This window comes from Delphinus delphis, chromosome 7, assembly GCF_949987515.2.
Source record: "Delphinus delphis chromosome 7, mDelDel1.2, whole genome shotgun sequence".
NCBI lineage: Eukaryota > Metazoa > Chordata > Mammalia > Artiodactyla > Delphinidae > Delphinus > Delphinus delphis.
Window position 1 is genome coordinate 58682292 of NC_082689.1, and position 13874 is coordinate 58696165.

The 13874-nt window shown below is 33.8% G+C and overlaps 1 protein-coding gene across 2 annotated transcripts in view; it reads left to right on the plus strand.

Moving 5' to 3' along the window:
* The window catches only part of OLA1 (Obg like ATPase 1), a 168318-nt gene extending 155072 nt beyond the window's left edge, over window positions 1-13246 (plus strand). The window contains exons 8-11 of one of the 2 annotated variants that reach the window (XM_060016569.1): window positions 5719-5859; window positions 6546-6642; window positions 8694-8816; window positions 12399-13246. In XM_060016569.1, coding sequence (XP_059872552.1) covers window positions 5719-5859; window positions 6546-6642; window positions 8694-8816; window positions 12399-12500 — 463 coding nt within the window. In that variant the 3' untranslated portion in view covers window positions 12501-13246. Of the gene's footprint in view, window positions 1-5718; window positions 5860-6545; window positions 6643-8296; window positions 8335-8693; window positions 8817-12398 lie in introns of those variants that run through there. The other variant, XM_060016570.1, reaches the window with a different exon arrangement.
* Window positions 13247-13874: the final 628 nt, after the last annotated feature.

Here is a 13874-nt window from a genome sequence, read left to right on the forward strand (position 1 = left end):
TTATTGATTTATTTTTTTGGCTGTTTTGGGTCTTCGTTCCTGCGTGTGGGATTTCTCTAGTTGCGGTGAGAGGGGGCTACCCTTCTTTGCTGTGCGTGGGCTTCTCATTGCAGTGGCTTCTCTTGTTGCAGAGTACGAGCTCTAGGCGCGCAGGATTCAGCAGTTGCAGCACACAGGCTCAGTAGTTGTGGCTCAAGGGCTCTAGAGCACAGGCTCAGTAGTTGTGGCGCATGGGCTTAGTTGCTCCGCGGCATGTGGGATCTTCCCAGACCAGGAATCGAACCCGTGTCCCCTGCATTGGCAGGTGGATTCTTAACTACTGCGCCACCAGGGAAGCCCTGTGGTATTAATTTTAGTGCAGGTTTCTAGTATTTATTGCCATTTGTAAAATAACTGGATTAATACATAATGTTTATGTCATCTTTAAGAAGATAGCCTTACCTTCCATAAGCCTTACCCTTTTTTTTTTCTTTTAGAACACTGCAAATTGACATTAATTTGCAGTGATCATGTTTGGAAAATGGAAAAGAAAAATGTGATATCTTAAAGTCATTATTTGGGACTTTGAGCGGTTTTAATAGAAATGGCAGTAAACCTGCAAGGGAGGAGACTAGTGTTTATCAGTGCCCCCTGGATTTTTGGTATATCTATACCTTGAACAACATGAGTGGAACTGGCTTAGTAAAGGTCATGTCTTTAATAACATTGACTGAATCATGTTAAGTCACTGCACGAACCAGCCCTGGATCCTCTGACGTATAAGTTGCCTCATTTTCTGAGTACTGACATATGGCTCTTGCCAGCATTTATATTCAGTCAAAAGCAAGATATCAGTGATTTTTTTTTTTAAAGTTAAGACCTAGATTCACACAGGAAACCATACAAGGTGTGTATAAGGACCTGATATTACCATATGTAACAATTTTAAAGATTTTAAATCTACTTTGACGCTGGAAAGTAGAATAAGCAGATTTGAGAGAGTTCTGATGTTCAACAAAGATAGCATAAATGGTAATATAACTTGGCTTTAGAGCCAAATTGAGCCATCTTTAAAGGATTTTTAGAAAATCAGAATTTGAGTAGCTGGGGATAGTTGAATGGCTGGATGGGCGTGAAGTGTAGGAAAGAATAAATTAAAATTCTTATTAAAGTATATTAGAGAAAACTATTTCAGGAGTTTAAGTTTCAAGAATTTAGTTTTATGCAGAATATCATACCATTGAGATATCATCATACCATTGAGATTCCCATTATAAAGATAAGTATTGTCTTGTGAAACCAGTCTCAGTTTGGATATGTATATGAAAATAATGTGTGTATGTGCACCATATGTTTGAATCAGGTATAAAATCTATTTCTTCTTGTGGGTGATGGTCAAAAAAAGTTTGAAAGCTGTTGTATTAGGACACAATAAAATGGAGGATTTAACTCTAGTATGGAGAGCTTCCAGTTAAGAGGGTAGACTGAACCAATATAGGGGGCTCCCTTCTTGTTTCTAATATATAGAAACACCAGAGGAAATAACCAGGAAAGATAGTATTGATGACGATGTGATATTTTTAGAACGCGGCAGGACTTGAAAGCAAGAAAAAGGATTCTCTAGGTGCCAGAAACAAAGAGGAAACTCAGTGATAGTCGAAAGTGTACTCAACAGTGTATGGCCCTCAGGGAAAACTGAGCTCATGGCTTAGAGGCCTTAGTTTCCATATAGGAATAAGACTCAGAGCACAGGCCCAGGCTGCAGGTGCTGGAACAAGGCTCACTCATAAAGCCTAGAAAGAGCTGTCCTTTCCATGATCAGATACTAGAAAATTGCACCCCCCAGCTCCCACCCCTTCTGGAAAAGGGAAGAAACTGTTATTCTCAGGAAACTAGAGACTGGGACTGTACTATAAGAAGAAGCAGGTCAATTTGCATTACCAATGACCTAGTGCAGAAACTCTGTCAAAGTGATCTGGAGCCCAAGACCTTCCATAGGTCTTTCCCTGGAAGAAACAACCACAAAACTATGTCAGCAACCCAGCAGTTGACCACAGATTCTCTTGGAACAAAATGGCTCCTGCCAAATGACCACACATCCAAGAACAACACAGCACATACACAGGAGCCAATGGTTTTGAGAGGTCATAAGCAGATGGCATATGATGGGGCGGTGGGGACAGAGTTATACACAAGAAATTAGAAATAATTAGAGCAGTCTGAAAGGAACTTTTAAGTTAATCTTTTAGAAATCTTGAAAGAGAATAAGAATTCATTAAACAAGTGTAAAATGTTACCCCAAAGAACAGGTAGATTTGAAAGAGAAACAAATACAATTTTTAGATAAAATTTGTACCTGGAAGAGAAATATAAACCATGTAAATTAACCCTAGGAAAATCAAATTATGGAATCTGGAATTTCAAGATTGGATAAGAAGGTCAGGTTATAAGACCAAAGGTATATTTGAGACATAATCTTTTAGAAATCTAATGCTAGTTTAATATTAAAGATCTCATTTGTCCAAAGACACTAACAGATCATAACCTGCCAGTGCGTCTCAAAGCATAACCCTTTAGCCTGAAAACTGATTGTCCCTGCTTAGTCTCCTTGCTGTGGAATCATTACTAGGAAGAAAAATACAACTAATGGCAGTTCCTCTTTCCATTTGTCACTCATAAGACTTTGGGGAAATCAGTGTGGCTCTGGCTCCTTATTAGTAATCTCTGGCTTTGTGCAATAATCTATTTATATAAATTTATAAAACGAATGCTCTGAAAGTCTTTACAGTTTAACTCTTTAGGAGTGTACTGTCTTTACTGTTTCTTCTCCCCTCATATAATTTGATATTCTATGACAATATCATTATTATTTTGGTTACTAACAGTTGGATAGTTTTCTTTAGACATTTGCTAACATTTGTGTATGGAGATTACTGTTCAGTCACTTTGACAGAATGTACTTGAAATTGTTTTTCTAGTAGTGGTACTGAGCTCAACTTTGATTTTCCATATCCCTCATGTGCCAATAGCTCACATTTTTTAGATGACTACTATAGTTTGGGGTATGGTTTGTAGCAATAGAATAGACATCTTTCTGCAAAAGGTAACTGGTCCCAATGGGGTTCAAACTTGTGATCTTGGCCTCATTATCACACTTTTGTAACCATAAGACCTAACAGATATATTATATGTATTTCAGTCTATAATCTTGAAATCAAGTCGTATTTTTAATTACTCAAGGCTTATTTCAAATATGTAATTAAAAATCACTTTGGGACATTTCTCGCTTTTGTTTGATAGTAAAAGTAACAAAAGTAAAGCAGACAGCCAAAGAACCTAACTCACTTTTCATCTTCCCTGTGTTTTCTATGACAGTGAAAGTCACAAAAGTGAAGCTTGCAGGCAAAGACCTAACTCACTTTACGGAGAGTGCTACGGTACCTTTTTCTTTTAGTGAGGCTATAGCAGGTCTGATGTCAGTCACTTTAGAGACCTTTAGACCTCAGTGCTCATTTATTGCTAAAATGTACCAGCTCTGCTTCTGCATTATGAAGATCATCTGTCAACACTTTGAGATATTCTCCTTTGTTATTAAGCTTGTGATGCTCTACACTGTCAGGTTTTTTGCCAATTATAGTTAAGGTACAATGGTGTATTCACCAGATCAAAGTCTCACATTGGCGGTAGAGGAATGATTTGTAAGTCTTTATTCATCTGAATTGTACAATAGAACACCTGAGGAATGCAAATAATCCCTCTGAGGAATCTGCAGGAAAGGCTGTTAAAATGACAGGGTAAAACTATTGTTATTCTGAATTGATGTTTCAGCCAAAGTAATTATTTCTTATCTTGTTGTCTCATAACAGTTCTAGTTTTATTAGTTATGTTGACCATATTTATGAAACAAAATGTGTATTTTATATATATGTTATCCTTTTACATGGGCTTGTTTTATTTTACTTTATTAAATCTATATTTGGTATGTGATTTTCCTTTTTTTAAATTACATATTTGATTTTGACTTGTATAATAAATGTATGTTACTAAACCATTGATGGTAAATTTTAATATACAGTTTTGTTTGAATAGTGTAAGTCTATAAACTAAGTTAGAATCTCATAATGTTATTATAGGAAGAAGTATCAATTTAAATTTTTACTTTTTTCTTTAACCTTTCCTTCATAATTTTAGATAAGAAAATAGCTGGTTTGGATTCCCTATTTTAAAGGACACATACTTTATTCCAAAATACATTTTTAGGGATTGGTTCGTTATTTTTAGGATGTGACCAAAAGAGGAAAAAAAATATTATGAAGACCAAAAACCACTGATAAATATTAAATAAGTAAATTATAGGTTAGCCTTGTATAACAAACATGTATGAACTATTGTGTGAATTTTTCATTCCTTTATCCCATTCTACTCAGTAGACCATATTCTTAATTTTCTAATAACTCTCATCCCTGCCATTTTCTTTGATGGGTGAGTGTTGATGAATTTGTGCTTTAGTTCTTGTGTTTCTTATCCACTGTAGTGACATTTGCATTGTTTATTTATGGATAACTTCCTCACTTTTTTTACCATGATAGTTATTAAAACCTGGGTCTAAATATGGGAGACAAGTGGAACTATATGAGACTATGATATATATTGAACTATGAAATCCATATCCAGTTCTATACTAAGCTCTATTCCAGAATCATAGGCACATATGCTGTGATTATCTGAGAATAAAAATTAACATTACTAACTGCTGTTAATATTTGTTTACTATATGCCTCGCTTTACTTTTCTAGGTTCTTTACCTACATCATAATATGTACTGTTATTATCTCCATAGGTGAGGAAACTGAGGCTTAGAAAGGTTTAGTAACCTGCCCAGGAATAAAAAGCTAGAAAAGTGGTAGGATCAGAACCTGGTTAATATACTCACTACAGTTATCTCATTTATGTTCTAACTACCACTTGGCTAAAATACTCCACGTTTTGGAACAGATCACTCAATAATGTCTTTTCAGGTAACACTCGATATCAATTTCCTAACTGATTTGGCTTTCCAAACCCTTTTGCTATTAAAGTACTTTATTTCCTCTGTAGTTCTATTATTCATGATCCTACAAAAGTGAGATTCATAAGAACAATGTGTACACAATCAACTAGGTTTTTGTAAATCTATATTTCCGGACTTTTTTTTTTTTTTTTTAATTAACAAAAATCTCCCTCAAAACCAGTGACAACTGTAAAGTCTTGTTAGTCCAAGAAGGAACTGAACCAGGCATATAGATATCTGGGTGGAACAAATTCTGTATTTGTCAGAGCTCTTCGAAATTAGCTGACACTTTTAGGTGTGATTCCTATAAATATAGAACTTTGTGTTTTTGCTTTTTAAAAATATACTTTGTGAAGTAAGGAGAATAATAAATCATAACATTGAGGTTTTCAAGGTCACAGTTGTTAATGCTGAGCAAATATAGTGTAACTGTAAAAAGTTTTAAAATATTTGTATTAGTTCCTATAGATAATGTGTTAAAGTAAAACTAGATTACAGTAAAATATTATGGCGTATACCTGAAGCAATTGCTGGCTGTTAATGCCTTGACCTTGGAAAGCTATACACAAAAAGATGGCATCATAAAACTGTGCAATTCTTATGAATATGTATGTGCTACTTGATAATAATGAATGTGGTACAGTCATGCATGCACTACAAGATAATGTTGTGCCCTTTTTTGTCTACAGGTTGATAAAAATTAAAGAGTGGGTGGACAAGTATGACCCAGGTGCCTTGGTCATTCCTTTTAGTGGGGCCTTGGAACTCAAGTTGCAAGAATTGAGTGCTGAGGAGAGACAGAAGTATCTGGAAGCGAACATGACACAAAGGTTAATTAGCATTCATTTTCCCTACACTTTATTATCAACTATTTCCTTGCAGTAATTTAATTGCTTGCGCTGATAGAATAATAAATGACAGAGTAATTACCATTATAAAGAGGGAATCTTCTCCTTTCTTTACCATGAGACAGAGTGAAAAGATTTATTTTAAATTAAGTTTTTAACTGTCATCTGTCATCTCCGTACAGTGTTTTAATTATAACATAGGTATTAGTTATGTATATTTTTGAGAAGGAATGATCGCCAAAACTCTTTCGTCATGTTCAGTGGGGGAGGGGAAAGGGTGAATCAGTTGCCTTAATTTTTTCTGAGTAACAGTAATATATTGTTTAAACATTGGATTTCAATCAAATAATTTTGCTTTCATGACCCACGTCCTGGAAATAATTGATATTGGAGGAAAATAATCATAGAATGGGTAGATCAAATTTTTCTTTTTTTTTATAATAATTCAAAATGATATGTTCAGACCAGTACAATTAAAACCAATTTTAGAAAGGATTTTTTAGGAATAGTTATGTGCTTTCTGACTTCTTCAAGTGTATTATGAAAGATGAATGGTCATTTACTAATATCTCTAACATTTTCTGCTTGAAATGAATAATTTTAGCTTTGTACTGATCTCTGGCACAATCAACTTATATGTTGAGTGAATTTGTTACATTTTATTTCAGCGCTTTGCCAAAGATCATTAAGGCTGGGTTTGCAGCACTCCAGCTAGAATACTTTTTCACTGCAGGCCCAGATGAAGTGCGTGCATGGACCATCAGGGTAAGATTCATACTTATTCATCAGCTATATCCAGTTCCACACTATTGAATTCAGATTGATATCACTGACTTTGAAGTTTGTCATGGTGGCGGTTAGCTAGTCATTACAGATGAGGTTTTTGTCCAGGATAACTTTAATTATTTGTGAGCTGCTGAACAGTGAAAGTGGAGCGGCATTGATTGAGGCAGGTAACAATTGATTCTGCCTATTACATAGTCTGAATTTCTTCATCCTGTAGAATCTGTCTACCCTCCTCCTGTGGTCAGAGATAAGACACACCAGTATTGTGCTTGCTTAATCTGTGTGACTGGGTTTGTCTGCAGTGAAATTGATGTTGCTTTTCATTTTGTATTCGCTAAGTTTGTTTGGGTTGCGGGTGGTTCTTTCCTCCTTTGCTTTGCTCGGATTACATTTTCAGCAATAAAAGCAATATGACATCATTATGCTCTTCATAGATATACAGTTGGGCTCAAAGAGCTAAACTCAATGTGTAATAATTCATGGCTTTTTAAATTTGAATTCATAAAAGTAGTGTTTATTTTTGCAGTGTTTTATATTCAATCTTCTTTAATAATGTGATATGTATTTTAAATATTGATGTATAACTGATTACCACCAGAAAGAATGACTAATTTATTCCCAGAGGACAATAGAAACTGAACTGTAATGGCTTGCTTTTAAATGAAAATATATTGTAATATGGTAGTTACTGTTGAAAAATATTTTGAAATATATGTAATCCGAAATTGTGTTACAGAATATAAAAATAATGTCAGAACTTTTAGAAATACTCAGTGTCTTATTCATTCTTTTATTATGCTTTTTTAATGTATGCTACATGATAAATTTTAGGGCTGCTTTGATTTCTGTTTTCACTGACTACCTTAATTTATTGTTACATCTATTTTGATTTAAGATGGATAGGAACATGGAGTCAGTTGAACATAATGTTAAATGCGTTTTGTGAATGTGAGATTCACTTTTCTTTGATCTCCTCTTTCCTTTGTAAAAAAAAATGTTTGATTGACTTAAAACTAAGGTCCTTTTATATAGACTTACAAAATAATGTCAAAGCAAATCCAGGTTGGTAAACAAATTGCCAGGGTTTATTTTTACTATATATTTTAAAGCCTTAAAACTTCCAAACTTAAGTATGTACAGCAGGAAAGATAACATATTCTGGGCTTGAAAATATGAAAGCTGGTTTATTTTAAGACTGATTGTAAGTATCCATGATTTAATGTGCTAAGATATTTAGTCAGGTAAGCATCAGTGAGTAGCCATATTAACCCAATACATCTTTTATTGTAAAAACTGTGCTTTATAGTGTCAGACTCCTTACCACTTTAACATGCTTTATTAAGCAGCCTTTAGGTCACCCATTATTTCTCAAATTTCTTTCCATGGTTGTGTGTGTCTGGAATGTACGTCCTTGTAATTTAACATATGGGGTAATTATAAGACATTTCTCTTCCTGTATCAACTTGAATTTTCCTTTATGATGGTTAGAGGCAGGGTGTATTATGTAAAGTGTTCAAAATTCTATTAAAATTTTATGAGGATTTTAAAATTATTTGCTGAACATATATTGTATGATTTGTTGGAAATATCTTAAAAATATCCCTTTATATATTGATTTTTATATGTTCTTTAGATGAGCTGAAATTTTCAAGGCTTTTTATCTTTTTGAAACCTTTGATAATTCAACTTGAAAGCTATTTAAAATCCTTACTTTTTTCCACTGTGAAGAATAGAAAATCGAAATGCAACCTACGCCGAAACCAGACCACTGCATCTAAATCGATAAATCCGTGGATGACTATTAGGAAAAACAAAGCTACACTTCTTTAATATCTACTGATCTGTCTGTGCTAAATCTGCTGCACAGATAGTGCCCAGTGTTGAAAATGTTCTAATTGTATATCTGACATCTTAACTGATATTAAACTAAGTTTAAGTTGAGTCCAACAGCAGATCAGAGAAAAGAAACTCTACGCTTTCAGTCAGTCATCTTAAATGCAATTAGTTTTCTCTGGTCTTTCTATTCAAAGAAAGGGACGAAGGCTCCTCAAGCTGCAGGAAAGATTCACACAGATTTTGAAAAAGGATTCATTATGGCTGAAGTAATGAAATACGAAGATTTTAAAGAGGAAGGTTCTGAAAATGCGGTCAAGGTAAGGAATTATTTTCTAGTTTCACACTTTATAATTTTTGCTAATATGAAGATACTCAGGATTAAAATGAATAACTGTCTTTTAAACTGTGTGTCAGCATTAGTTTTACTATCAACTGATTGAAGAGCTGTAGATGTTTACATGCTTTTTAGACAATTTTTTAAATGTGTAAATTGTCAGTAATTTTGTGGTGTTTTTCTAAAACAAAAAAAATTTTTAAAGCTAGCTTTAAGTAGTTATAAATAATTTCAAAGAATTTGTTCACTGATGACCAATGAAAAATTATACTTATTATATTTGATAGGTGAAATAGAAGTAGTATGTATATGTTTAACATTAACTCAAAGAAAGCAATATAAATTTAGTTAAATAAAACCTGTTCTTGCTGAACTTCATGGTTGTACGTTTTTTTTTAAAGATCTTTGGGAACTTGATTTGCTTTCTCAACACTAGAGGGCAGGTCCAAAATTGTGCTTTATTTTAGCTAATTAAGTATAATTTGATTTGCATCCACTAATAGTGAAGCTGTGTTATACATGAGTAATAAATGATTTCTTTTAATGTAAATTCTGTTGCAGACTTGATTTTGTTTGACTTTATTAGGTTTACTTAGCAAAGTCCAGGGGGTATGTCATCTCTCATCAATAAATAGATAGGTCAAGGGATTAAACTAACGTTGTAAAAAGGTTTCTTTATCATTAACTTAATTTGTTATTTGAAGACTACTGTAGAAAACGTTAAAGAATTTAAAGAGGTCTCTTGTGTTTACTATTTCATAATTTCAAAGGAATGCAAAAAAGTTTATTTCAAGTTTAGTTTATTCTCACTGTTATCATTGGAAAGATCATACTGAACAGCAGGACTATAATAGAATTGTTGGAACCCCAGGAAGAGAAGGGAAAAATCTTGATATAATTGGTTCAGTGTGGAATGAGAGCTATTTTGTTTTTTAAAAAGGAATGAAAGAAGTTACAATTTACAACTAAACAAAGTCATTAACTTTCCAATAGTGTCATCTGTGTCGATAGATAAATATGCAAATATAATGTATTAAGATTGGACTTTGTCAAGAATACTAATTAGACTTGAAAAATCTCAGATTATTTTTCAACATGCTACATGATGCTGGCATATATTTTTTTCATAAAGATGATTAAAATAAGGATATTTTTCTATTACTAGAATTCAGAAATCAGCTGCTTCTTTTTTATACTCTCAGGGGATAAGCCTGTTTTACCAACCCTTAATAGATGTCTATGTTGTAATAAACTTGAAGATATATAAATTGTGAATACTTCCTTTAACAATACAGGGAAATTTTTTAATATACAATAAAATAATATTGCCTACTTGTAGAAATGCTTAACACTAACTGGGAGCTTTTATACAGTAAATTGGAAAAGATTGACCTCTGGCTTTTCAGCTTAGAATACCATGATGTATTTTATGTGGTTTTTAATCTCCAAAACTAACATTTTGAAATTTGAACTCCAAATAAAATGAAGCATTTATGAATTTCTTTTATTCAACAAATACTTACTTGCACATTATCAAGTAGATTTTAGGTTTGAGAGCAAGATTGTGTATATGTGTATGTATGTATATGTATTTCGAACACCAGTACAGCATAACTAATTTAATGCCAGTGTTGTGAACTATATACTGAATAGCTCTGTGTGGGCTTTGTAGTCTACAGGGATATCACATTATTAGCAATCATATCTGCTTAGGCAAAGCTGGCTTCTACAGATGGCTGCTTTCAAGTGCAAATGAACTGGTTAGACGTGTCTTGTTTAATACATACTCAAGATTCACAAATGGGTATTGATTTTTTTTTTCAACCAGTGTTTCTGATAGCAGTGGAAATGGATTAAATGGTCTCTAGAGAATTTAAAGGAACACTGTCACCTTTAATTAGTAGTAAACTTGAGTGATAACAAAGTATATAAACTTACATTAATATGTCATGTCAATATGTATTTGATTTAAGTTGTCTATATAGTTTTATAACATTGGACTTTAGATTCTCAAAACAAGTAGCATATGGCCTTCCATACATCACAGCTTTACAAAAATCATGTGTGTGTGTGTGTATGCCTTTTAGAATGTTAGGGTATACTGGCTTTTTAAAAATTAGCTTCATTTTTAAAAACACTTATTACTAGGTGTTTTTTAATATGTGGTCTAGATAATTGAAATATGCTTACTAGGGCTCTATGACCTGGTTTGTTGATTTTAACCTCAGATGTATGATCTTTCTTAGTCTTGTTTCTAATTAGTATAATTGCATTTGACTTTGAACATTCTTATCAATATCTTCGAAGGGAAGTACTAATCTGTTGGGCAAGGTTTCATGTTCTCAGTAAATTCCAACAGAAGTAAAATACTTTTGAGAATTTTTTCCAAAAGCTCATCAAGTCCTCAATGTTGAGTGGTCAGTGTGGGGTCATGTGGGACTGGGTTGGTTGTGTGCAGTGTTAAGTGAGAATATGTAGATGTTGAAGAGCCTGTTGTGCTGAGGATGAAGTGTGTGTGCTGTGCCACGGGGTGAACCTGGGTCTCTGTAACTGCCGCTTGTTTATGTTAGAATTACCGGAGGATTGCTGTCTTTTTTTTTTTTTTTTTTTTTCATTGTTTAGCTATACTTTATTTATTTATTTATTTTTTTAACATCTTTATTGGGGTATAATTACTTTACAATGGTGTGTTAGTTTCTGCTTTATAACAAAGTGAATCAGTTATACATATACATATGTTCCCATATCTCTTCCCTCTTGCGTCTCCCTCCCTCCCACCCTCCCTATCCCACCCCTCCAGGCTGTCACAGAGCACCGAGCCAATATCCCTGTGCCATGCGGCTGCTTCCCACTAGCTGTCTACCTTATTACTTGATCTACATGCCAGCGGGTGGAATCAGTTGCTTTGCTGACTAATTTACAAGTGGAAAGTATATCTGTCTTTGCAGTTCCAACCTATTAGAGTCTGCTTATAACTAGGGCCATTAGTCAGTAAACTTCTTTGTGTTCAATTCTAGTATACACCACTATGTATTGTCATTGTCAAGATCAAATTAAAAACTACAAAGAAATAGTTTAAAATCTGTACATGACAATTGATAATGGTTTTCTTTGTAGCAAGCTGTCTTTTTGGCATCACCAGTATCACCAAAGAATTTCTTTAAGCAAATAAAGCAGCTTTAACCTAGTTATATAATCTTTTTTCCTGCCTGGTTTGATCTGTTTGTTACAGTGACTTGCCGGATGTTTGCAGACACATCAGAAATGTACCATAAACACCATGTAATGAAACTTAATGATATTGGTATAATTACATTTATGTACCAACAATTTAGTGGAGAATACATTATGATTATGTATGTATGGAAAATCTAGTGCTGCCCAAATCAGGAGTACTTTGCTCCTCTCCAAGTCTAGTCTTGAACTGTGTGCCTTCCTGTATTTCTTTTTTTTTTTTCCTTTAATATGACCCAAGAAGTATAATACTTCTTGTGTGTGTTCCTACCATTTACCTTATATATTTAATTGTAAAAAAACTCATTTCCTCTGTGTTTCCTGTTTACAGGCTGCTGGAAAGTACAGACAACAAGGCAGAAATTATATTGTTGAAGATGGAGATATTATCTTCTTCAAATTTAATACACCTCAGCAACCGAAGAAGAAATAAATTTTAGCCATCACTCAGATAAACGTACAACTTCCAAAAGGCATATACTTTTTTTTTAATTAAAATTTCTGAAAACTGAAAGGGCAAATAAAGTTGGGGGGATGGGAATCTTCTACAAACAGAATTATTTTTATTTGTTTTAAAATTAAAATACTGTGTACCTCCAATGAAGTGCAAGTTCACTAAATGTGAACAGCTTTGCTTTTCACGTGATTAAGACCCTACTCCAAATTGTAGAAGCTTTTCAGGAACCATATTACTCTCATGATACTTCATTAATCTCCATCATGTGTGCCAAGCCTGACACATTTGACAGTGAGGACAATGTGGCTTGCTCCGTTTTGAATCTACAGATAATGCATGTTTTACAGTACTCCAGATGTCTACACTCAATAAAACATTTGACAAAACCAGCCTTGGTGTGTTTGGGGATGTCTGTATTGACTGACTGTGGTGTGCTGAATGCGATACGGCACCTGGCGGTGGCTGATTACAGAATTTTAAGGCGTGTGTATGACACAGCAACTAGCTTGTGGGGCAGCTGCAATTGTATCTTAAAAGTGGGTCTTTCATAGGAATCAGAAGAATAGTATACCAGGGATTTGTCTCAAGAAAGTTAATTAATTTGTAGATGGACATTTATAAAAAGATGATGGTAATGATATTACAGAGGATATAACATAGGTGACTGTGACCAAAAAGAAAATAATGCTGGAAAAAAATTCTGCTTCAAAAATTAAAGGATTTTTGTTGTTGTTGCTGTTGTTCTGACCATACTGAATAGAATGTTCATTTTTAATCATTCCTTTGAAATTATGAAATTATTGTGAAAACTAACCCTTTCATATCTGGTGGGTTATATTTTTGTTTCAATTCAGTAGTGAGTGTAAAAAGTTCATTACTAAAAAGGTTAGACCTTGAAAATTACAAAACTTCTTAAATACTTGCTATTAAAATATGTTAAGACCAGTTGAAATTTTAGTATGTATAAGTTAAGCACTTTCTAAAATTGTAGCAGAAAGTTCTGAAAGAAAATAATGATAAAATAGTTATCTGGAGATCATTTGCCGCTTAGCCGCCTTCTTTTATGATGACAGTCTTAGAGTTTCCTCCTCCCTGAGCCCTCCCATTCTCTCCCATTTCACACTCCTGCAAGACTGCCCTTGTCCCCATCCATGGCCCTTTTGTGCTCCTCTGTGATCAGAAGACCATTGCAGTGGAGTGCAGACTCCCACCTAGGCCAGCCCTTGCCTCTCTACTGTGTTACTTTGTTACACTAAAGATAAGGAAGTTTTAAAACACACACACATAAATTTAACATTGAAAGTTACTTAATGTAGCACAAAAAGCAAGAAAAGAAATGATTTTAAAGGC